The sequence below is a fragment of the Prionailurus bengalensis genome, chromosome D2, assembly GCF_016509475.1.
Source record: "Prionailurus bengalensis isolate Pbe53 chromosome D2, Fcat_Pben_1.1_paternal_pri, whole genome shotgun sequence".
Classification (NCBI taxonomy): Eukaryota; Metazoa; Chordata; class Mammalia; order Carnivora; family Felidae; genus Prionailurus; species Prionailurus bengalensis.
The window spans coordinates 1,372,635-1,395,349 of NC_057351.1; the positions used below are offsets into that span (position 1 = coordinate 1,372,635).

At 46.7% G+C, this 22,715-nt stretch overlaps 1 protein-coding gene across 2 annotated transcripts in view; it reads left to right on the top strand.

Moving 5' to 3' along the window:
* Nucleotides 1-283: 283 nt before the first annotated feature.
* The window catches only part of ZWINT (ZW10 interacting kinetochore protein), a 31,350-nt gene continuing 8,918 nt past the window's right edge, over nucleotides 284-22,715 (top strand). Inside the window, exons 1-9 of one of the 2 annotated variants that reach the window (XM_043596130.1) lie at nucleotides 284-387; nucleotides 1,272-1,362; nucleotides 1,454-1,577; nucleotides 1,713-1,879; nucleotides 1,990-2,046; nucleotides 2,605-2,747; nucleotides 2,824-2,983; nucleotides 3,072-3,175; nucleotides 3,607-5,558. In XM_043596130.1, coding sequence (XP_043452065.1) covers nucleotides 347-387; nucleotides 1,272-1,362; nucleotides 1,454-1,577; nucleotides 1,713-1,879; nucleotides 1,990-2,046; nucleotides 2,605-2,747; nucleotides 2,824-2,983; nucleotides 3,072-3,149 — 861 coding nt within the window. In that variant the 5' untranslated portion in view covers nucleotides 284-346 and the 3' untranslated portion in view covers nucleotides 3,150-3,175; nucleotides 3,607-5,558. Of the gene's footprint in view, nucleotides 388-1,271; nucleotides 1,363-1,453; nucleotides 1,578-1,712; nucleotides 1,880-1,989; nucleotides 2,047-2,604; nucleotides 2,748-2,823; nucleotides 2,984-3,071; nucleotides 3,176-3,606; nucleotides 5,559-22,715 lie in introns of those variants that run through there. The other variant, XM_043596129.1, reaches the window with a different exon arrangement.

Here is a 22,715-nt window from a genome sequence, read left to right on the forward strand (position 1 = left end):
CCGAGTAGAGCCCAAACTCAAACTTGGCCCTCGGTCTCCCGCTGGACTAAAACCAGCTCAACTACTCTGCCCGGCCCACGCCACGCCCCCAGGCTCTAGCACCGCCTACGGGCAGCGCGCGCAGGCGCAGAGCGCCGGCGCGCCGGCCACGCCCAGCCAAGACAGCGCCGGCGCTAAACAGCCGTCACTCCAACGGCTCCTCGGCGTCTGCCAATCAGAGTGCACGCTGACCCTCGCTTCCCGCCCACTGGCGCGGTAGCCAATCGCCTGCCCCGGTGCTCACAGCGGCGAATTCAAAGCTCAGTGAAGGCTGGAGGCGGAAGAGCGGGAGCTCGCCGTCGGCAGGATGGAGGTGGCGGAAGGCGGAGTGCGGGGCCCCGCGCTAGAGTGAGTGTGTGCCGCCGGATGGCCGCCGGGGGCGGGCTGGGAGGACCTTGCGGGACCCCGCGTACTCCCGGCGTCCCTGGACCTCGCCGCGGGACGTGCAGGCAGGCACCCCCTCTCCCTGCACGAACCCCGGCTGGGTCCCGGGGGCCGCTTCATCCCTGCGGATCCCGAGTCCATGGACCTCGCCGCGGGACGTGTAGGCACCCCCCTCCCTGCCCGCACCCCGGCTGGGTCCAGGGGGCCGCTCCATCCCTGCGGAGCCCGAGTCCCTGGACTTCGCCGCGGGGCGTGCAGGCAGGCATCTCCCCCCCTCCCAGCACGCCACCCAGCTGGGTCCTGGAGGCCGCTCCATCCCTGAGGACCCCGCGTCCCCTAGCGGGTAACACCGTCCAGGCATCAGATGTCTGGGAGGGTCTCTTAATTTTGATCTGGCCTGTGTCAGCGCGCACTCTTCGGGAGACTGTTCTACCTGCACCCCTGCCTGCTGGTGAGGCGGCTCGCAGAGCCTAGAGCAGGCACCCAGCTCTCTGTCCGATCCCCGCCCCCAAGTGTCCCCTGCCAGAGACCCCCTGCTGCCCATCGGAGCGCTGCCCCTTTCCTTCCCTGTCCCGTATTCCCTGATGGCCTTCAGACCTTCCACCTAGTGGTTCCTCTTCCGTGAGACCTTTTCTGCCTAAGATCCTAGCCCCTTATCCTGACTCCCCCTGCTCTGCTTGTTTTTACTCTCCCTTCCATCCCCAGACAGCACTGCAGACCTTCCTGTAGATTCTGGTTAGGGCAAGACCCAGCGTTGTTGCGCACCTGCGAATGCGTCTGTGCGCACAGGTCGGCCAGGACTAGCGCCCCAGGAGTGTCCAATTTTCCCCTTTTTCTTGCCCCGGCAGGGCCCTGGGCAAGCTGGCACACATCCTGGAGCCTACAGGCCTGCAAGAGGAGGCAGAGCTGCCGGCCCAGCTCCTGGCGGAGTTTGTGATGGTATGGGCAAGCCTGGGAGCTAGGGAAGCTCCGGGGGTACCCTCGTGGGGGTACTCGGCAGACGTCCCTCTTCTGCCCTCTCTCTGAACAGGACTCCCGGAAGAAAGACAAGCTGCTGTGCAGCCAGCTGCAGGTGGTAGACTTCCTGCAGAACTTCCTGGCTCGGAAGGACACTGCCCAGGGACCAGAGCCCTTGGCTTCTGAAGACGCCAGCCGTGAGCAGGAGGGGGGTTGGGGTGGAGGTGTGTCAGGTCAGCAATTTGGCTGATGGGAGGACGGAGTCCCCAGTGTGGCAGGCAGACAGGCAGGCCAGTCTCATCTTTGTTCTTGTCTTCGGTGGCTCCTTTCAGGGCAGAAGGCAATTGCTGCCAAGGAGCAGTGGAAAGAGCTGAAGGCCACCTACCAAGAGCATGTGGAGGCCATCACCACGGCCCTGAGCCTGGCCTTGCCCAGGATGGAGGAGGCCCAGAGGAAGCGGGCGCAGCTCCAGGAAGCCCTTGAACAGCTCCAGGCCAAGGTGGGGCCAGGAGGAGGGAGAGGAGGGCAGGCGCGCTGGGGTGGACCCCTGGCCACCTCCCCAATCCAACCAGAGAAACACTCTTCCTTCTTTGTTCCCCTTCTTTGCAGAAGCAAGCGGCCATGGAGAAGCTGAGAACAGCCCAGGAGCAGTGGCGGCTGCACCAGGTGGGCCCAGGCCCCTGGGGGAGTGTCCCTTCTGCACCCCTGCGCGGCACTGGCCACGTCCTCTGCCCTGGAAACCTCCATTCTCTTCTCCTCTGTGAGGCCTCCCCCCACGGGCCAGGTCCTCTTCCCACGTCCTCTGCCCGGAAAACCTTCACCCCCTTCTCTGTAGGCCTCACTGCTCGGGCACCAGCAGGGAGTTAAATCGCAGCCTCGCCACTGACAGTGTTAGGACCTTGGGTGTCCCCTGACTTCCTGTGCTGTTTCTTTGTCTACTCCATAAGCCAGGTGGATGACGTCATCAGTATAGCAAGTGCTTAAAACAGTACTTGGCACATCACAGACTAACGTTCGTTTGTGTGCCCCCTTCCTCCGAACACTTTGCACTAGAATAGCTCGTTCTGACCCCTAGACCTCTCTAGGCCCCTGTTTCCCCTAAAGTGAGTAGAGTTCCTCTTTCCCTCTGTGGGTCTGCACCCCAAGTCGTGCCTAGGCTGGGGATTAAGAGCGTGGCTAAAGGACCTCCACACCTGCTGAGGCGTTTTGCTCTCACTCCGATAGGAGAAGCGTCTGCAGCAGCTGGCGGAAGCTTCTGCGGAGGTGAGGCTGCGGCAGACGGGGGCCCAGCAGGAGCTCCGGCGTCTGCATCAGGAGCTTGGAGCCCTACGGCAGCAGGCGGGGCAGGAACGGGACAGGCTACAGAGGTGAGGCTGGGAGAGTGGGCTGCACACCCCCGTGTGGCCCAGTTTTCCTCCCTCACCAGCCACCTCTTCTCTGCAGGCACCAGACCTTCCTCCAGCTGCTGCACACCCTGCAGGGTCAGCTGCCATTTCCCGAGGCAGAGACGGAGCCCCCACGGAAGCTGGACCCTGCTGAGGATGAGCCCCAGCAGCGGAACACCGGGGATGCCGTGGGGAGAGACGGGGCTGGGCCATCCGAGGTGAGTGAGAGGTGGGCCGGGGGCAGGGAGGTGGACAGAGGAGCTGGGAGCCAGGCCTGACCCATCACCCGCACCGTGTGTCCCCAAGGCTGACGGCCCACCACCTGCTGTGGACGCAGGCTCGCCGTGCCTCCCTGAGGGGCAGCGCCACGGGAAAGGAAGCTAGAGCTGCACGGCGTCCCCGGACTGCAGGTATGGAGGGAGGGGCGGCCTCAGTCCACCTCCTCTCTGTGTCTGAGCTGTTGTCCCTTGGGGGCTGGAAGTGGGAAGGAGCAAGGATTCATCTTGTGGCTGAAGCCTAGCACCTCGCTCTGTGCCCAGCCTGCCCTGGGCGAACCCCTGTCTGTCTTCTCACCGTCCCCCGCCCCCATTCTTGTTGCGGGATGCTCGGGGCTCTGGAGTGCAGCCTGGTTTCTGACCGGGACCTGGGTGGGGTGGGCTCCCGAGCCTGGAGCTCTGTCTGTTCCCCCTTTTGTGTCCATGGTCACGTGTCGGTGGGCAGAGCCACACGTGGAGCTAGCAGTACAGCAGGTGCCGGGACCAGTGTGGACAGAGAGCGAGTGGGTGGGGAGGGGCCTGGCTCGCAGCCCTGACGCTGCTTGTCCAAATCCACGGGAATCCAGCTCGCCGAGCGTATTCACTGGAGGAGGAGGATGCTTCGTGCAAGGTGGTTGGATGTGGCGCAGTGATGGAAGTGGTGATGGCGTCCCTGCCTCAGGCTGGCCCCTTGCTGCGAGCCGGGGCCCGGCAGCCGCGGGTCTGGCTGGGGCGCGCACACCTGCCCGCACAGTGTGGTCCGCACAGAACAACCGGGATGAAGAGCAGCCCTGAGAGCAGAGAGAAGCCCTGTGTCTGCCTGAGCTCCTACTTCTGTCCGTATTTGTGTGTGTGTTTCTGTGTTCACTGTCTCCGTTGCTCTTGAGTGTGTGGCTGGTGTGGGGACACTGGGGGCACTGCTCTCTGGGGGACAGCGCGTCCCTGTGGGGAGTGTGAGGACTGCCGTGTGAGAGACACCAGCGACCACCCAGCGGAAGACCCGTCGTCCATATGAGGACGGGACCTTCCTGAGTGAGCGGGACCCCAGCGGCTCTGGGAAGAGCCTCGGGGGCTGTGTTTTCAGACGCCTTCCGGCACGTGGAGATGGATGGAGGTCTTTGAGTCCTGCTCTTGGCTCTGCTTCTCTGAGGGCCTGAGTTCCCTAGTGTTCTTTCAGATGTGTTGGCCCCGTTGTTTACGTGTGAGATAGGTCTGATCTCAGAGGTGTTTGAACACCCCCTCAGGGCTGAGTGAGGGGTCAGGATTGAGGACGCTTCTCAGTCTACCATGTGTGAGGGAGCAGGCTTCTAGCTCCCAGGTGCCCAGTCCCACTCACCCCTCTTCTTGCTGGGGGGCTCCCTCCCCCACCTTCTGCCTTATCTCTGTGGCCTTGTGGGCCCTGGGATTTCTACACGGGAGAGCAGGCACATCGGCCCTGGGGAGGAGAGCTGCTAAGGGGCGCTGGGGTGCGGTTGGGATGCTGTGGGGTTGCCCGGTGCCTGCGCGCTGGTGGCTGATGGAGCCTGCAGGGACAGGAAGACACAGTCCCCGGAGCCCCCCAGGCCGCTCCCAGTCCGGTGAGGGAAGAGCTGGGTGGACGAGCAGTGATCACACGAGCACACCCGAACTTCTGGCAAGCAGGCTTCCCTCCCCGAGTGGGGGCGGAGCCAGTGCGCGCCTCACGCCTAGGTGTCACACCTAGGGGAGGGAGGGCTGGTGTTGCACCGGCTAGTGTGGCTGCAGGACTGACCAGCTGGGGGACCGGGCTTTATTCGCCGAGATGAGCAGGGTCTCGGCTGTAGTGGTGCTCTGTGCTCCCGGTCCCCTACGGACCATCCTGGGACCCTGGTCTCATACATGCACTTGGGCCTGTGGGCCTGTGGGCCTGTGGGCCTGCTGCCTGCTGGGGACTTGCTCTCTTTTCCACCTGCTGGAGGGACGGAGGCCAGTCCCCGAACCGCTGGTCTGGACGCCATTGCGCTGTCCTAACCGAAGTCTCCATGGTAACTAACACGGAACATCGGCTCAGTCCAGCACCAGAGAAACTCTTCTAGTTAAGAATAGTGTTTTCCTTTTAAACATGATATTCTTCTGTGGCGAAACACTGCTTTGCTTTTTCTTTGCTAGCTTTCATTTCCCGCTTCCCAGCTACTGTTACGTGTTTCTAGGAATTTCTCTTTTCTCAAGCATATTGGTGTACCGTCATAGTATATTTTTTATTCTTTTAACGTGTGCACACTGTTGCAGGGTGGCCTAATGTGTATTGCTGATATTTTTGTGCCGTATCTGATGTTCCCCTTGATCTGTCTTCAGCTGTGCATTCATTTTCACATATTTAAAGCTTCAGAATTGCCTTTTGTGACCAGCTCTTGTTTGTGTCTGCTCTGGTTCATTGGCCCGTAGGCCTGGCTTGGCCATTTCCTACCTTCTGTTTCTAGGTGGAGAAGATGTACTTGTTTTGTGAACTTTTAATTTTTAGCAGATAATAAACTTGTGTATCTGGTTCTTTGTTTTCTCAAATAAAATGTAAGGCTACACATTTCTTGTGGCTTTCTCTAAATATGTTCACATTCAGTTCATAGAATTTTCTATTTCCCATTATTCGTGAGTTTCTTAGAAAAGTACTTTTGCAGTTTTCTCTGCATGGGAGGATAATCTTTCTAAGTCTACTCTAATTTGGTCAGAGGATGTCATCTATATAAGAAATCTTTGGAAGGTGGCGAGGGATGCGGGTAGAGCCAGGAATGTGGTCTCTTGTCTTTTCTTTTTTTGTGCTTCGCAGGGGTTTGAAAGGACGTCTGGTTTGGAATTGTCCCCTGTGGTGGTTTCTATGTGTCTGTCACATTTCGCTTGTTATTTTTTCAGTTTTTGTCTCCCGGATACCAAATTTTTTGTTTTCTGAATGTCACCTCCTGAGAGGTGTGTTCAGGTCTCCGAGTATGATCTCCTTATGATTCTGGTAGATTCTGCTTCCCCTGCCCTGCGCCTACTGTGTTAGGGCACAAGTTTACACGTGGGTCTTCCTCTGAGCCGGGCTGTACCCCTGTTGACGGGCGAGTGTCTCTTAGCCTTGCGATCTGCCTGCGTCGGTACCAAGAAAACTGCAGCTCCCTGTGTACCTTTGCCTCGTCCGCCTCTCTGACAGCCTTGTGAGTTTCAACTTCTCTTCATCCTTGTGTCGTGTTGTGTTTTTAGAGAGCGAGCGAACGAGAGCAGGGGAGAGGCAGAGAGAGAGAATCCCAAGCAGTCTCCGAGCTGTGAGCACAGAGCCTGATTTGGGCTCGATCCCATGAACTAGGAGATCATGATCTGAGGCCGAAATCAGGAGTCGGACGCTCAAACATCTGAGCCATCTAGGTGCCCCCACTTTTTATTTTTATTGCTTTTATACCACATTAAAGAATGATTTTTTAAAAGCCAGTTTCATAATTTTTCTGTCTTTGGTTTTGTTTATTTTTTTATCATTTTGTTTTCATTCCTTTTATCTTTTTTCTTCTGAGGGTTGTCACTGGTTGTTACCCCAGTTTAGCTTTTGAGTTAATAACGTCTAAAGTTAAGTGTAAGAGTCTCGATCTTGAACAAGAAAGGAAGCTTGGCACCACTGATGGGTCAGCACACTTGACTAGTAAGATGTTTCCGTCTGGTTCATTACTTCCAGCCTGTTCTCTCCTCACAAAGCGGACTGACTCTTCCCTACATTTTCTGGTCATGTTTACTCATTCACTTTGGTTTTCTGCCTGCCTGATTTTATATGTCAGAGCTTTCACATGGGGTGATTTCCCATCTGAAATACATGTGTCGGACTTTCTTTTAGTTATAGGGTCGGTAGGCTGTGCAACACTTCACTGTTTCTTACTGTGAAATGCTTTTATTCTGTTCTCATTCTGGAAAGAGGTTTTCATTGCGTAGAGAATGCTTAGGGCACAAGGGCTTTCGTTTAGAACGTGACTCTAGCTTTCACTGTTGCTGATGGGAAGTCAGCTGGCCGCTGAAAGTTCTTCCTGTACATCCGGTTCGTTCATTCGTTCATTCATTCATTCATTCGTTCATTCACAATGCTTGTGGTTTGTTGGGCTTTCTAAATCTGAAATTGCCAGTCTTTTCCAGTTTAGGAGTATTTTCAGTATCTTCTGTATAAGCTTCTTCCACACGAGTTAGACATCAATTAAATTTTCTAACTTTGTTCTTCATGTTATATAGACGTTCTTCCATATTTATAGTTACTTTTTTCTCTCTAGAATGCATTTTCTTTGTTTAAATTTAGTTTGTTAACTGTATGTTACTAACCTATTGGATAATCGTTAATTTCATTTTTTTTGTCATTAATTTTTAAGCAGCTCTGTTAGACCCCAGTCTACGTTATTTGGAGTTTTTGTGTTATTCTGGCCCACAGTTTGAGCTGGTCCTTTCTGACCCTCATACAACATGTTCCAGTCTTTCCCCGGCGTTGGAAGGGTGCGCAGTTTCCATCTTTGCGGGCCTGCCTCGGTCCTCACCTTCCTCATGTGCTCCTTGCTTCTTTGTGTGGTTTATTTAGTTTTACTACCAAGTGTCCATTTTTATTGAACTTCGCTGTTGCGAATACTTTGTGGCTGGTCACAGGGGGAGAGGGTGGGTGTGTTTTCTTTTAGCAGCTCGTGGACGTGCTAATGTTCCTTGTGTCTCTCCTACTTCTCATTCTTGCTGGTTGAAGACTCTCTTTTTCATTCATATTTCTCAAAGACTTTTTTCTATTTTCTCTTTCAAAAGCACAAGCTTTCGGCCGTATTTTAATACTGCTTTCCAAGGTGCCACCCTACAATTCTTTATTGAATTCTATTTTTATGTGACTGTTTCCACCAGGAAGATAATTCTTGTCAACACTTGGATGGTTTCAGCAAAGTTAATCCCTTGCATTCTATCTTTACAATTTTAAAATTTGTAAAGCCGAGATTTCACTTTGGATATTCTACCCTACTGTGAAAAGAAAGCTATTCTAAAATAGAATAATATAAAATATGATATGTGTTAAATAATAACAAATTACATAATAATTAAAGAAAGCTATTCTGGCCATTCCTATCTTACAGAATTTATGCAACTTTTTGTATTGTAATTTTTATGGGTCTTCTTTGAGGCAATTATGCGTAAGTTTTAAAATACAGAGGATGAGGGGGCGCCTGGGTGGCTTAGTTAAGCATGCGACTTCGGCCCAGGTCATGATCTTGTGGTCCGAGCCCCATGCTGGGCTCTGTGCTGATGGCTTGGAGCCTGGAGCCTGCTTTGGATTCTGTGTCCTCCCCTATCTGTACCCTTCCCCCACTCGTGCTCTGTCTTCCTCTGTCTCTCAAAAAATAAATGTTAAAAGAAACAAATACAGAGGGTGAGGGGCGCCTGGGTGGCTCAGTCGGTTAAGCATCTGACTTCAGGTCATTGTCTCACAGTTTGTGAGATCGAGCCCCGTGTGGGGCTCTGTGCTGACAGCTTAGAGCCTGGAGCCTACTTCAAGTTCTGTCTCTCCCTCTCACTCTGCCCTTTCCCTGCTCACACTCTGTCTGTCTCTCTCTCAAATAAACATTAAAAAAAATTTTTTTTTTTTTTAATTCTTTTTTCAACGTTTATTTATTTTTGGGACAGAGAGAGACAGAGCATGAACGGGGGAGGGGCAGAGAGAGAGGGAGACACAGAATCGGAAACAGGCTCCAGGCTCTGAGCCATCAGCCCAGAGCCCGACGTGGGGCTCGAACTCACGGACTGTGGGATCGTGACCTGGCTGAAGTCGGACGCTCAACCGACTGCGCCACCCAGGCGCCCCGAAAAAAAAATTTTTTTTTTTTTAATACAGAGGATGAAATAAATTAATTTCATTATTATTCCTAACCCAGTCTTTAAATGCCCCTTTTGCTACTTTGAGCACCGGGCTCTGAGGAATTTAGTGTTTGGGCCTTGATAAACTTTGCTTTTGAAATTTGGGATAACCTAGGCATTAGATCTCAGTCTCAGGAATCAATATCTTTTAGTTTGTTTTCAGGACTTATTAAACAGTTTTTTGAGGGCATGTACATTCTTTTATTTATGTTGTTAAATTGAATTTATATAACTGTTGACATAGTTAGGAAAATCTTCATAGAGCTCTCAGTATACCAGATTAGGTGTCGGATGCCTGTTCCCATGTACCTATAACTTCTAAACTGTCAGATGGACTCCAGCACACCCACCTATGTGGACATGCGTGATTTAGTTCATCGTGCATTTCTTCGTTGTCACGCCCCAGTGAGGAGTTGATAATTACTTAAATGGATTGATTACTATACACCTAAAATAGCATTTCGAAATAGGAAAAAGAAGGAGTAAATCCAGAACTATAGGAGATTATCGCGTATAAACATTATAAAAGAACTAAACCATCAAAAATCTATACGTGTATACGTAATCTGGTACGGAAGTGTTCTATTTACACATACTATAAAAATTCACAGGAGAAGCTAATGTGAGTTGGAGTAATCAAAGTGAGGTTTGTCTTAGGGAAGAATGAGTTTAAAATATCCTCATGATTCTCAGTGTTATGAAATTACATTGCAAAAACTTCAGGTCTGATCTTATAAACCAATCATAAACAGTGAGCATGTTTCATTAATTAAAATACTAGCTTAAAAAGGAGGTATATTAAATTCTCAAGTTTTCCATATAACTTAGCAGTGGACAAGAAGTCATGTTTTGCATGTCTTTGAGGGAAAACACTCTGGGCACAGAGGCCAGTCCACCATCTCCATGTTTGTAAGGTCTGGATTACCTGGGCCAGATGTTCTAGAGTTAAAAGAGGGATTAAAGTAATCCATTTAGTGAAGTTTAACGTTATCTCTGGTTGTTTCACTTGGTCACCATGAAGTCAGGACTGTGTGGGAAAGACACGCAGATTTCGTGTTTAGACTGCTCTTGATGGTGACCCAGATGCTGATCCTTGTTCCGGTGTGCCTTTTTCAACACGCGAAGGAGGGGTGTGTTCAGAGTACGTAATACTTGTCACATAAACACGTGGACACGTACACATCCACACCTAAAACAGGTGGAGAACACGCGGATCAGATGGGGGAAGTGGTTTCAGCCTCCTTTTCTCAGACACAGGTCCTGTCATTCACACTGGCTCTGATTCCTCTGTTCAGGAATATGCGTAACTTTCGTCCACAAATGAACTCACACCAGTGCCCTCGTAATTTAAAAGGACTTAAGAAATGCTCATTGCATTATATTCAGGGAAGATTTCTCAAAGAGCTGCCTGTTGAACTCAATTTCAAACAAATGCAATTATCCAGAGGCAGATTTCATCATTTATTGAATGTCAGTTGTGTGCTCAACATAAGTTTTGAGAATTAAAAAAAATAGGAAGATGATAAAGACAATCTGAGTTTACATTCAGAGACAGGAAAGAAAAACTAACAAGCAGTACTGACTGTTCTCAGGGAGTGAGGGTTGGTGTGTTCAGCAGCACCGGGATGGCCACATCCTCAGTAAAGCACAGAAAGTGACACCAGTGACCTCAGGAGCACAAGAGGCCGGCCAGAGCCTGGATCACACTGTCAGGGAGGCCGTTACCCCCATGGCTGGGGGGAGGCCAAGCCTTTACCCAGGAGCCAAGGAAATCTGCTGAACAAGGTGTTTTCCTCCTTTGGCAAAAAATCTCCAAGCCCCTTTTAACCCATTGAAATAGAAAGTCTCAGGGAAGACCCGCCCCCGGGGAGGGCTTTGTGAATCCTGGCACATGCCCTTGTAGCAAGCGGTACCACTGCCTTCACTGTGCGGAGGTGAACAGTCTCCCTGAGCATCCACTGCCTGCTCCTGTACGTGCCACAGTGGCAGCAAGCAGAGGGCTGAAATCCATTCAGGCTCCAGAATGGACCTCTGTTCTAGAATGCTGGTGCTTCATACTAAGTGCAGTAGTGATCACGATTACGAGCTCTCATGTTCTACCCAGGAAGACCGTCACTAGAGCAGCTCAATGACGTAGTGCTCTCTGCTGGTGACAGTTACCGTCAGGACAAGTGCAGAACAACTAGACTGATGGATGGCCTCTCCCACAGCTCACTGTTGTTTGGCGTGTTACTGGAGGCTCATGACTCTGTGAGAATTTTCAAAGTATCACAGCGCAACATCACTCACTGTGCCTCGGGTGTAGGCTACTTATCAAGGTTTTAGGGACTTACAGTTGAAAACGGGAAAAATCCTCAGCCATAATTTAAAATGTTTGTGATAAAGAATGGTGAAGTATTTCCCATCAATTAGCAAAATGACTGTGGTTTTTAAACACTACCCTGTGACTACCATAATAACTTTGGTGTTAATGATTACACTGAACAATATTCGGAGACTTCCAGAATGTAAAGATGAGAGGAGCTTTATGTTAGGAGTCTTGTCATTGTTGGTGCCGGCGACAGGCTGTTCTTACTCTTTTGAGAAAGAATAAGACAAATATTGTTTGATTAAAACAGAAGTGTGGTTGCTACCATAAGAGATTTTCCATTTTCCGCCTTCCATCTATCTCCCATCTCAGGGATTTTTAGTTTTCAGGATCCAATGAACTAATTAACTCTGTTAGGGTGGTGGTGGCAGTGGTCTAAAGAAGTAGGCAGTGAAAAACAATGTTACGTTTATAACAACAGAAAGAAAGGGCTAGTAGATATTCAGGTAATTCTAATAGTCTTTATTGCATGTGGTATATCTTTTATGTAGGCGAAACACTGAAACTATGGAGTTCCATGTGCCTCAAGGAAAACAATTTGTTTTATAGCTAAATAATGGAATTGGGTTTGCTTGTTTTCGACATCATACAACAGTGTTACTGGTGTGAGTCACAGTGCCTGCAATTTAGCCTTGCCATTGTCCAGCTCGAACAGGGGATGGTCTGGCCAGTGGTGGTGAGATTTTCTTTACATGGTTTACAATTTCTGGCAAATTTCTTGCCTTGTTTGTTCTTTTTCTGAAATTGTGTGTGCGTGAGTGTGTGCGCACGCACACACACACATACGCAGTCATATTCATTCATTCCTTTATGTTTTGAGACTAAGTTGTTAATTACATGCAGATTCAGAATTGAACTAACTCCCTGGTAGTTGTGTTCTCTTAGTATTTATTGATCACGCACTTAATGAACATTTCAGAGTAGCTATGTGTCAGTTACTCTTCCGTTTTTTAATAAAAATATATTTGACATAACGTTGTATACATTTAAGGTGTACAACATGTTAATTTGATGTGTTTATATACTGTAGTATGATTGCCATTGTTGTGTGAAGCTACCATAATTAGTACCTCTGTCACATTAATAATCATTCCTTTCAGTGGTTAGAATACTTAAGTTCTAGGCTCTTAGCAAGCTTGGTGATTATATAACAGTATTGTCTGGGTTCCTTTGTTCTGTGCATTAGATTTCTAGGGCTTATTTACTACCCGTTACAAGTCTGTCCCTTCAAATAGTGTCCATCCTGTTTTCCCTGCCCCTGTCCTTTGTAGTCATTATTCTGATCTGTTTTCACGAGTTCGGCATTTTTAGATTCCACATGAGTGAAACCATACATTACCTGCCTTTGCCTGACATACCTCACTTAGCTTAACTGCTCAAGGTCCATCCACGTCTCAGATGGCAGATGTTCTTTAACATGGCTGGATAATAGATAATGATAAGTGTAGGTACCTGGATATGTACGATATATATGGAGACTATTTTATATAACGTGTAACGTATCTGCTTCTTTATCCACTTGTCCAACAATGAACATTTAGGTTATGTCCACATCTTGGTTATTGTGACGAATGCTGCAGTGAACAGGGGAGTGCAGATCTCTCTTTGACACCCCGTTTTCATTTCCTTTGGGTGTACACGCAGAAATGGAGCTGAACCAATGTACATTCCCACCATCAGCGGAAAGGTTCCCTTTTCTCCACATCCTCACCACACTTGTTACCTCTTCTTGTGGAAGTTTAATTCTGAGCTCTGTATTCTGTTCTCTAGGTCTACGTGTCTATTTTTTATGCCAGTGGCATATTGTATTATTACTGTGGTTTGTAGTATAGTCAGGATGTGTGAGGTGCCTCCAGCTTTGTTCTTTCTCCAGTATCGCGTTAGCTATTCAGGGCCTTTTGTGGTTCCATACAAATTTTAGGATTTTTGTCTTTTTTCTTTTTAGTTTACTTGAAGCCATTGGAATTCTGATGGGGATTGTGTTGAATCTATAGATGGCTTTGGGTAGTATGAGCATTTCAACTATTCTTTCAGTCCACGTACAATATGTCTTTCCATTTGTTTGTGTATTCTTCAACTTCTTCCAGCAAGGTCTTGTATTTTTGAATGTACAGATTTTCACTTCCTTGATGAAATTTATTCCTAGGTATTTTATTGTTTTTGAAGCTATTGTGACTAGGATAGTTTTCTTTTTTGGATGTTACATCATTAGTATATAGAGTTGCAACTGATTGTTGTATGTTGATTTTATATCCTGCAACTTTACTGAAGTTCCAACAGTTTTTTGGTAGAGTCTTTGGGATTTTGTATATACAAAATGAAATCATTCACAAATAATGACAGTTTTACTTTTTCTTTCCCAATTTGGATGCCTTTTATTTGTCTTGACTAAATGCTCTAGCTAGGACTTCATTACTGTATTGATTGAGTAAGAGGGGTGAGAGTGGGCATCCTTGTCTTTTTCTTGATCTCAGAGGAAAAACTTTCGATTTTTCTCTATTGAGTGTAATGTTAGGAATGGGTTTGTTATACATGGCCTTTTATATGTCATGTTTCTTTGGTACCCAATCTGTTAAGAGTTTTATCATGAAAGGATGGTGCATTTGTCAAATGCCCTTTCATCATCTATTGTGGTTATTATGTGATTATTTAAATCTTTCATTCTGTTAATGTGCTGTATTACATTTATTGATTTGTATGTGTTTGAACCATCCTTGCATCCAGAGATAAATCCCACTTGGTCATGGTATATAATCATTTTTATGTTATTTAATGTGTTCTTGAATTTAGTTTGTCAATATTTTGTTGACAATGTTTGCATCTATATTCATCATGGATGTTAGTCTTTAATTTTCCTTTCTTGTAGTGTTCTCTTCTGACTTTGGTTACATGGTAATTTTGGCTTCATAGAATCAATTTGGAGGTGTTCCCTGCTGTTTAGTTTTTTTGGAACAGTGTGAGAAGACTTGGTGTTAATTCTTCTTTAATTGTTTGGTAGAATTCACCAGTGAAATCACCTGGTTCTGGAGTTTTCTGTGTTAGGTTTTTGATTACTGATTCAATTACTTTACTACTACTTATTGGTCTGTTCAGATTTTCTGTTTCTTCCTTATTCAGTCTTTGCGTACGCTGTGTTACTAGAAATTCATCCATTTCTTGTAGGTTATATTTGTTGGCATATAATTGTTTATAGTAGTCTCTTAAGATCCTGTGTATTTCTGTAGTGTCAGTTGATTTCTAATTTTATTGGAGTCTTCTCCCTTTTTTAATTAGTCTAGCAAAAGGTTTGTCAATTTTATTTACCTTTTTGAAAAACCAGCTTTTAATTTCATTGATCCTTTCCATTGTTTTTCTGGTCTCTATTTCACTGATTTCTACTGTGATCATTATTATCTCCTTTCTGCTAACTTTGGACGTAATTTGTTCTTTTTCTAGTTCCTTGAGGTGTAAAATTAGGTTTTTATTTGAGATCTAATTAATAGATGCACATAACACTAAACTTTCCTCTCAGAGCTGCTTTTGTAGCATCCCATAAGATTTGATATATTTCCATTTTCCTTTGTTTCAAGATAATTTTTTATTTCCCTTTTGATGTTTCCTTTGACCTACTGGTTCTTCAGAAATGTGTCGTTCAGTTTCCACATATTTGTAGAGTTTCTACCTTTTCTCTTGTTCATTCCTACTTCATACCATTGTGAGGAAAAAAAAAAAAAACCCTTGGTATGGTTTCAGTCTCCTTAAATTTGCTAAGATTTGTTTTGTGTCCTGTCACAATCTGTGGTCCACGTGCATTTGTGAAGAATGTATATTCTGATGCTATTGGATGGAATGTTGTATCTGTGTCGGTTAAGTCATTTGCTATAAAGTGTGGTTCATTTCCAGTGTTTATTTTGTTGATTTTCTGTCTGGATCATCTATCCATAACTGACAGCAGAGTATTGATGTTCACTACTATTTTTGTATTATTGTCTATTTCTCCCTTCATATCTGTTAGTATTTGCTTACCGTACTTAGGTGTCCCAATGGTGGGTACCTATATGTTTATGATCATTTTATCTTCTTGATGTATTGACCCTCTTATCATCATATAGCAGCCTTCTTTGTCTCTTGTCACTGTTTTTGGCTTGAAGTCTGTCTTGTCTGATGTAAGTATGGCTGCCTTCGCCATATTTTTGATTTCCACTTGCACGGAGTATCTTCTTCCATCTCTTCACTTTGAGCCTATTTGTGTGGAGAGCTGAAACGAGTCTCTTTTGGCGGCTTAGAGTTGGGTCTTATTATTTTTATCCGTTGAGTCACTCTGTCTTTTGACTGGATAATTCGGTCTACTTACATTGGAGCGATTATTGATGTGTAAGGACTTGGAAACGCCATCTTACTGTTTTCCTTCTGGTTGTTTTCCATGGTAATGTGTTCAGTGCCCTCTTTTTCTAATGGTTTGTGAATCTAGATTGTTGCTTTGTGGTTTATGTAAAACATCTCAGATAAAAGTTCTTTGATGCTGAAAGCAGCTTATCATCATTCCCCTGGAAAGGCTCCACCCTATTACTCCTCCTCTTTTATGTTTTTAATGTCACAGTTTACCTATTTTATGCTGTGAATTTATTACATTATAGAGTGTTTTTACTGTAGTTAAGTGGCCACGGTGCTTTTCCAATACAGAGTTAGTTTTCTATTTCTGGCTGTTTACTTCTCACCTACCCAAGTGCAGTGCACTGTCCTGCTTTCCTGTCACCGATTAGCACCTTTGCATTTCAGCTCGAAGAACTCCTGTTAGCATTTCTTGCGAGTCAACTCTCGTGGTTGGCAACCTTCCTCAGCTTTTATTTATCTGGGGATGCCTTTATTTCTCCTTCATATCTGAAGGGTGGTTTTGCCACGTAAAGTATATTTGGCTGGCCATTTTTCTGTCAGCACTTTGAATGTGCCATTCCACTCTCTTCTGGCCCGCAGGGCTTCTGCTGAGAGCCTAACAGGGTTCTTTTTAAGGGTTACGTTCCCTGGCTGCCTTTAAGGTTCTTTATCATTGAGGGGTGCCTGGATAGCTCAGTTTGTTAAGCATCTAACTTCGGCTCAGGTCATGATCGCAGGGTTTGTGGTTTTGAGCCCCTGCGTCAGGCTCTGTGCTGACAGTTCGGAGCCTGGAGCCTGTTTTGGATTCTGTGTCTCCCTCTTTCTCTGTCCCTCCCTGCCTTGTGCTCGCTCGCTCTCTCTCTCTCTCTCTCTCTCTCTCAAATATAAATAAACATTAAAAAATTATTAAAGAAAGATTCTTTATCATTGATTTTCGACAATTTCATTGTAATGTGTCTCGGAGGTCTTTTCACATTGAGATAATAGGGTGTTCTAGTAGCTTTGTGAACCTGTGCCAATTTCTTCCCAGTTTGGGAAGTTCCCAGCTATTATTTAAGTAGACTGTCCCCTTCTCCTCTTGTCCTTCTGGTATAGCAGTCACTCTTCTATTTGCCCTTTTGACCTTTGTGATGGAAACTGATGGTCACAGGTCACAGGCCCCACGCTCTGCATGGAGATTCGCTCTCTGCCCCTCCCCCTCTCTGTTTCTGTCTCTCTCTCAAAAATAAACATTTAAAAAGATTTTTTAAAAAGGAGTTGGAAGGTAAGAGACAAAAGCGAATAGATGTTTAAACTATTATCCATTTATTTTCATACTGATTTTGTCATCTTTTAGATTATCTTAGTGAAAATAGCAGAGTTTTGTCAGCATAAATTTTAATTTTTTTTATGTTTTATTTATTTTTGAGAGAAAGCACGGGAGGGACAGAGAGAAAGGGAGACACAGAAGCTGAAGACAGGCTCCAGGCTCTGAGCTAGCTGTCAGCACAGAGCCCCACGCGGGGCTCGAACCCACAAACCGCGAGATCATGACCTGAGCCAAAGTCGGACGCTTAACGACCGAGCCACCCAGCTGCCCCTGTCGTGTACAGTTTTAAATCAGGATTATTAGTCAGTTCATAGGTAATAGACATTTAATGGTTTTAGGCATTAACTAGTTACATCGCGTTGTTACGGATTATAGTATAAATAACTGAGGATCTATGGTTTCACCTACAGAAACAAACCGACTGTAGCAGCAGCCGGGATATTCGGGGCCATCGAGCTCGGTTTCTTTCCACGGGTCACTGGCACATACAGTGACTCCCTGCAGTGACCCAGATGTGTTATCTGGGGAGACAGATAGCTAACCTTAAAGTGTGATGTGCAGTAGACTCATGTTGAGGTTTTTGTTGTTGTTTGTTTTGTTTTGTTTTGTTTTAACGTTTATTCATTTTTGAGAGACAGAGACAGAACAGGAACGGGCAAGGGGCGGAGAGAGAGGGACACACAGAATCCGAGGCAGGCTCCAGACTCCGAGCTGTTGGCACAGAGCCCGTGGAGGGGCTCGAACTCATGAGCTGTGAGATACCACCTGAGCCGAAGTCAGACACCCAAGCGACTGAGCCACCCAAGTGGCCCAGATGTGTTTTTTTTAATGTTGATTTCAGCTGTCTCTGAAGATTCTGGTTCCCAATCCCCTGTTCAGATTTTGCAAATTTGCCAACCCCCTCCCGTGATTATGACGCAGTGGATTTAGGGGCTGTTTCGTGAGAAACGCTGCATGATTCCCATGACGATCTTGGCACACTTGGCGCTACCGGCTTGCTGGGCGGGAGACCCGGAAGCCATGGACAGACCCGTTTTGAGCAGGACTGGGGAGCCGGGAGGGAAGGGAGGGCCTGGTCTCCCGGGACGGCTGGGGCCTGGTGGGATGACAGGACGCGGTGGTGGCAGGAGACGCAGCCTGAGGCCGAGGGGGTGGTCCTGAGGCAGTGGAACTTGTGCTGGAGGAGGTGTGACGGCGGGCTTGTGCGAGCGCAGTGTGTAACACACGCACCTGCGGAGTTGTGCAGGACGGGCACACCTCCTGATCGGGGGAGTGCACATTTCCGTCTCCGAAGAGCTGACTTGCCGGAGTTTGTCGTAAGCAGAAGTAGAAGCTCGTCTGCGCTGAGTGAAGCCCGACGGGTGCAGCCTGGCTGAGACGGGAGTCCAGGCCTGCCGGTGGCCCTGCTCAGGCCCCCACCGTGCTCCTGCGCCGAGCGAGGACAGAGCTGTGTCAGGTGGCAGGCACGTGATCCTGCTGGCCCCGCCATCGGCATCCACTCCTGGTGCCCAGGCAGGTGTCTGCGGTGACAGGATCGTGTGCCTGGAAACGGCCACTTGTCCCTTGTCACTCCACACATCTTCCTCTTGGGAGACAAGCCTACAAGGCGGCACGGGAACGCTGGGCTCACCTGGGGAGGCAGGTGCGCCCCCCCGGGAGCTTCAGCCCTGCCCCTTCGGGAGCAGCCGGGAGCACGTGTGTCCTCCGACGTCCCTGCATCCCAGGGGAACCAAGCGGAGGGACGGCTGCACCCCACCCCTCCTGGCCAGGCCCTGCCCTGCAACCAGGTGTGTGATGTGCTTACCTGTCACCTGGGGCCCCGGCGACGCGTCCGAGTGACACACCAGTGACAGGCGCCTTGGGTCCCGGGCTTGCTCCGTCTCTGCGTCTCCCCCACGGTGACACAGGTATAGCCTCCCGGGGGACTTGTGACCCTCTGCCCCGCGAGTTCCCTCCGACGGTCCCCAGGCCCACGTGCTGGGCCTGGACTCGGGGGCTCCGGGGAAGACTTCTGAAAGGTAAGAGCTTCTTCCTCCTTGCTCTGGTTTCCGAAAGTCACGTGTCTCACGTGCGGTCCTGGTCCTGTTCTGTTTGATATTTCCTTTGTGATGAAGTCCCCGCCCCCTCTGCGCTCTCCAGGCCTTGGCCAGCCCACACCGACTCCCCCTGCAGCCCGCATGGGGGGGGGCGTTGCTGAGAGCTGTTGGGGGGTGGTGGTGGTGAGGGTTCAGGGGCGGCCGTTTGTCACAGACTCTTCCTGACCTCAGTGGTCTCCAAGACTTTCCCTATGAGCAACAGTATCTTTTAAAAAAATTAATGAATCTCAAATAATTGTCATCTTTTTGTTAAAAGTATAATTAGTAAAAGTGAAAATGTTGACTTTGAACAGTATGGTGTTTTAATCTAATCTCCGAGGATCTCCAGATGACTGAGTTGCCATGGCAACCTGATAGCGGTGGAAATGCAAGAAAACTTTAAATACGAAATGTTTTGATCGTGTCTGTTCCTAATTGGTACTCTCTCCTCTCCGGTGTTTCCGCTGATCTTTTCATAACACTTCAGTGGAGTACACATTTATCAGCAGTTAGAAGTTGTTTTATAGACAGTGAAACTATCACAACTTTATGATTGTTATCTTAAAAATATGTAATATATTTGTGACGCTTTGACAGACCTTTTGAAAAGCTGTTCTTACCTCAGCAATCTTTGGCGCATCTCAGAGCAGAGCCCCAAGATTGCTCCTGTGACCTTCCGCACCCCGAGCCCGGTTCCACCTGGCACTCCCCATGTTTTAGGGAAATTATCGCTGACACTCTCTCTTCCTTGTTTGTGTATTCTTACTACAGAATACACTGCCCTTTGCATTACAGGTACCCGAGAGTTGTTTCTTTCCTTATTCTTCTTATAACTTGTGAGCCTTATTTCTCAGGGGCTCGGACTCAGTTCAAGCCAGGCACGGGTCAAGATATATTTAAAATTGCACACGAATTGGGGCAGATGCAGCCTTTTAGGAAATCTCCAAATGAAGGAGAGAGGCTCATTCGTACTACAATGTAACATTTTGAAATATATAGATCTTGCAATTTTTTAAAAAAATGTTTATTTTGAGAGAGAGACAGTCAAGGAGGGGCAGAGAGAGAATCCCAAGAAGGCTCCACGTTGTCAGTGCAGAGCCTGACACAGGGCTTGAACTCGTGAACTGTGACTTCATGTCCTGAGCTGAGATCAAGAGTTGGATGCTTAACCGACTGACCCACCTAGGCGTCTCAGTAGTTGGAATTTTTTTATGGTGGAAAAGCATACATGACAAAATTTGCCATTCTAACTACAAGTGTACAATTAAGTGGCATTTAGTGCAGTCACACTGTTGTACAACTGTCACCACTGTCTGCCTCCAGAACTTTTTCATGTTCCCAGACCGAAACTCCTTACCCAGTAACAGTAAGCCAGCCCCTAACAACCACCATCTACATTGTGTCTCTATGAATTTATGAGACTTATTATGAGACTTAATATATTTAGAGTTATTATGAGACGGAATATAAGTAGAATCCTGCAACACTTGTTCCTCTGTGGCTGGCTTACTTTTAGCACGGTATTTTCAACGTTTATTTATTTTTTTGGGGACAGAGAGAGACAGAGCATGAACGGGGGAGGGGCAGAGAGAGAGGGAGACACAGAATCGGAAACAGGCTCCAGGCTCCGAGCCATCAGCCCAGAGCCTGACGCGGGGCTCGAACTCACGGACCGCGAGATCGTGACCTGGCTGAAGTCGGACGCTTAACCGACTGCGCCACCCAGGCCCCCCAGCACGGTATTTTCAATGTCAAATTTTTCTTCATTGAGTCTGAATAACATTCTCCTCCTGTATGTATATATCACATTTTGTGTGTTTGTTCATTCATCAATGGGCACTTAGGTTGCTTCACGTTTAGGCTCTTTTGAACAGCGTTGCTATGAATGTGTATGTACAAATATCCATAGGAGTCCCTGTGTTCACTTCTTCTGAAATTCCGGAAGTGGAATTGCTGGATAATAAGGTGATCCTAGGCTCAATTTTTGGAGAAACTACCATACTGTTTTCCACAGTGGGTGCACCATCTTACGTTTCCACCAGCTATGCACAGAGGTTCCAGTTATTCTACATCTTCACCAAAACTTGTTACTTTCTAGCTTTTTTTGTTGTTTTTGATAATAGCCACACTAATGGGTATGAAGTAGTATCTCATGGTTTTGATATGCATTTCCCCATCAATTCCCAGTGACCAGTGTCGAGCATCTTTTCATATACTAACTAGTTGGTCATTTTTTAGGTGAAATGTCTGTTCAGTCCTGTGACTGTTTTTTAATCAGGTCATTTGATTTTTTGCTGCTGAATTGTAGGAGCTCTGTATTTTCTGTGTTAATCTCTTATTGGATATATGATATGCAGATATGTTCTCCCATTCCATGAGTCACCTTTTTGCTCTATTATAGCCATTGATGCACAAATATATTTTTTCTTTAATGTATATTTATTTTAAGAGAGAGAGCAGGGTAGGAGCAGAGAGAAAGGGAGTGAGAGAGAGAATCTGTGCTGACAGCACAGAGCCTGATGAGGGGCTCGATCTCATGAACCATGAGATCATGATCTGCGCTGAAATCAAAAGTCAGGTGCTTCACTGACTGAGCCACCCAGGTGCCCTGATGCACCTTTTAAAAAAATATTTTAATATTAAGTGTTTTTAATTTTGATAAAATCCAACCTACCTAATTTTTTGTTGTTGCCTTGATTTTGGTGTCCTATCCAAGAAAACAGTAGCAAATCAAATGTAGTGAAGCTTTCCCTCTGTGTTTTCTTCTAAAAGTTTCAGAGTTTAATTAGTTCTTAGATTGAGCCTTTGATCCACTTTGAGTCAGTTTGTATATGGTATAAGTAAGAGTCTAACTGCATTCTTCTGCACACAAGTATCCGGTTTTCCGACACCATTTGTTGAAAAGGGCCCTTTTCCCATTGAATGGTCATGGTACCATTGTCTAATATTTTACCATACACGTGAGGATTTATTATTTTTTTGGTAACATTACTGAATTTGTTTATTCTTTTTTTTTTTTTTTTTTTTTGGTGTGGAATATTTAGGGTTTTCTGCCTGTAAGATCATGTCATCTGTGAACAAAAATAATTTTATTTCTTCCTCTTTTATTTGGATGCCTCTTATTTCTTTTTCTTGTCTAGTTGCTCTGGCTAGGACTTCCATTACTTGTTGAATAAAAGCAGAAAGAGGGGATCCTTGCCTTGTTCCTGATCTTAGAGGAAAAACTTTCAGATTTTTACTTTTGAATTTGGTGGTTACCATGCATTTTTCATATATGGCCTTTATTTTGTTAGAGGGTTTTCTTCTAGTTTGTTGAGTGCTTTTATCATGAAGGAGTGTTTTATTTTGTCGAGCTTTTTTTTTTTTTAAATCAATTGAGATAATCATTTTTTTTATTCCATTCTGTTAATGTGGTTTATGTCATTGTTTGATTTTCATATGTTAAACCATTTTTGCATTCCAGGAGTAAATCCTACTTGGTTTTGTGAATAGTTCTCTTAATATATAATTTGAATTTTGGTTTGATGGTATTTTGTTGAAGATTCTTGCATCGATGTTCATGAGAAATAATTGTCTGTAGGTTTGTTGTTACTGTTTTTCTTTGTCTCACTTTGATATCAGAGTAATGCTAGCTGCATAGAATGAGTTAGGAAGTTGTCTTAGTTCAGGCTGCTTATAAACTGGTGGCTTATAAGCAACAGAAATTTATTTTTCACAGTTGTTGAGACTGAAGAATCCAAGATC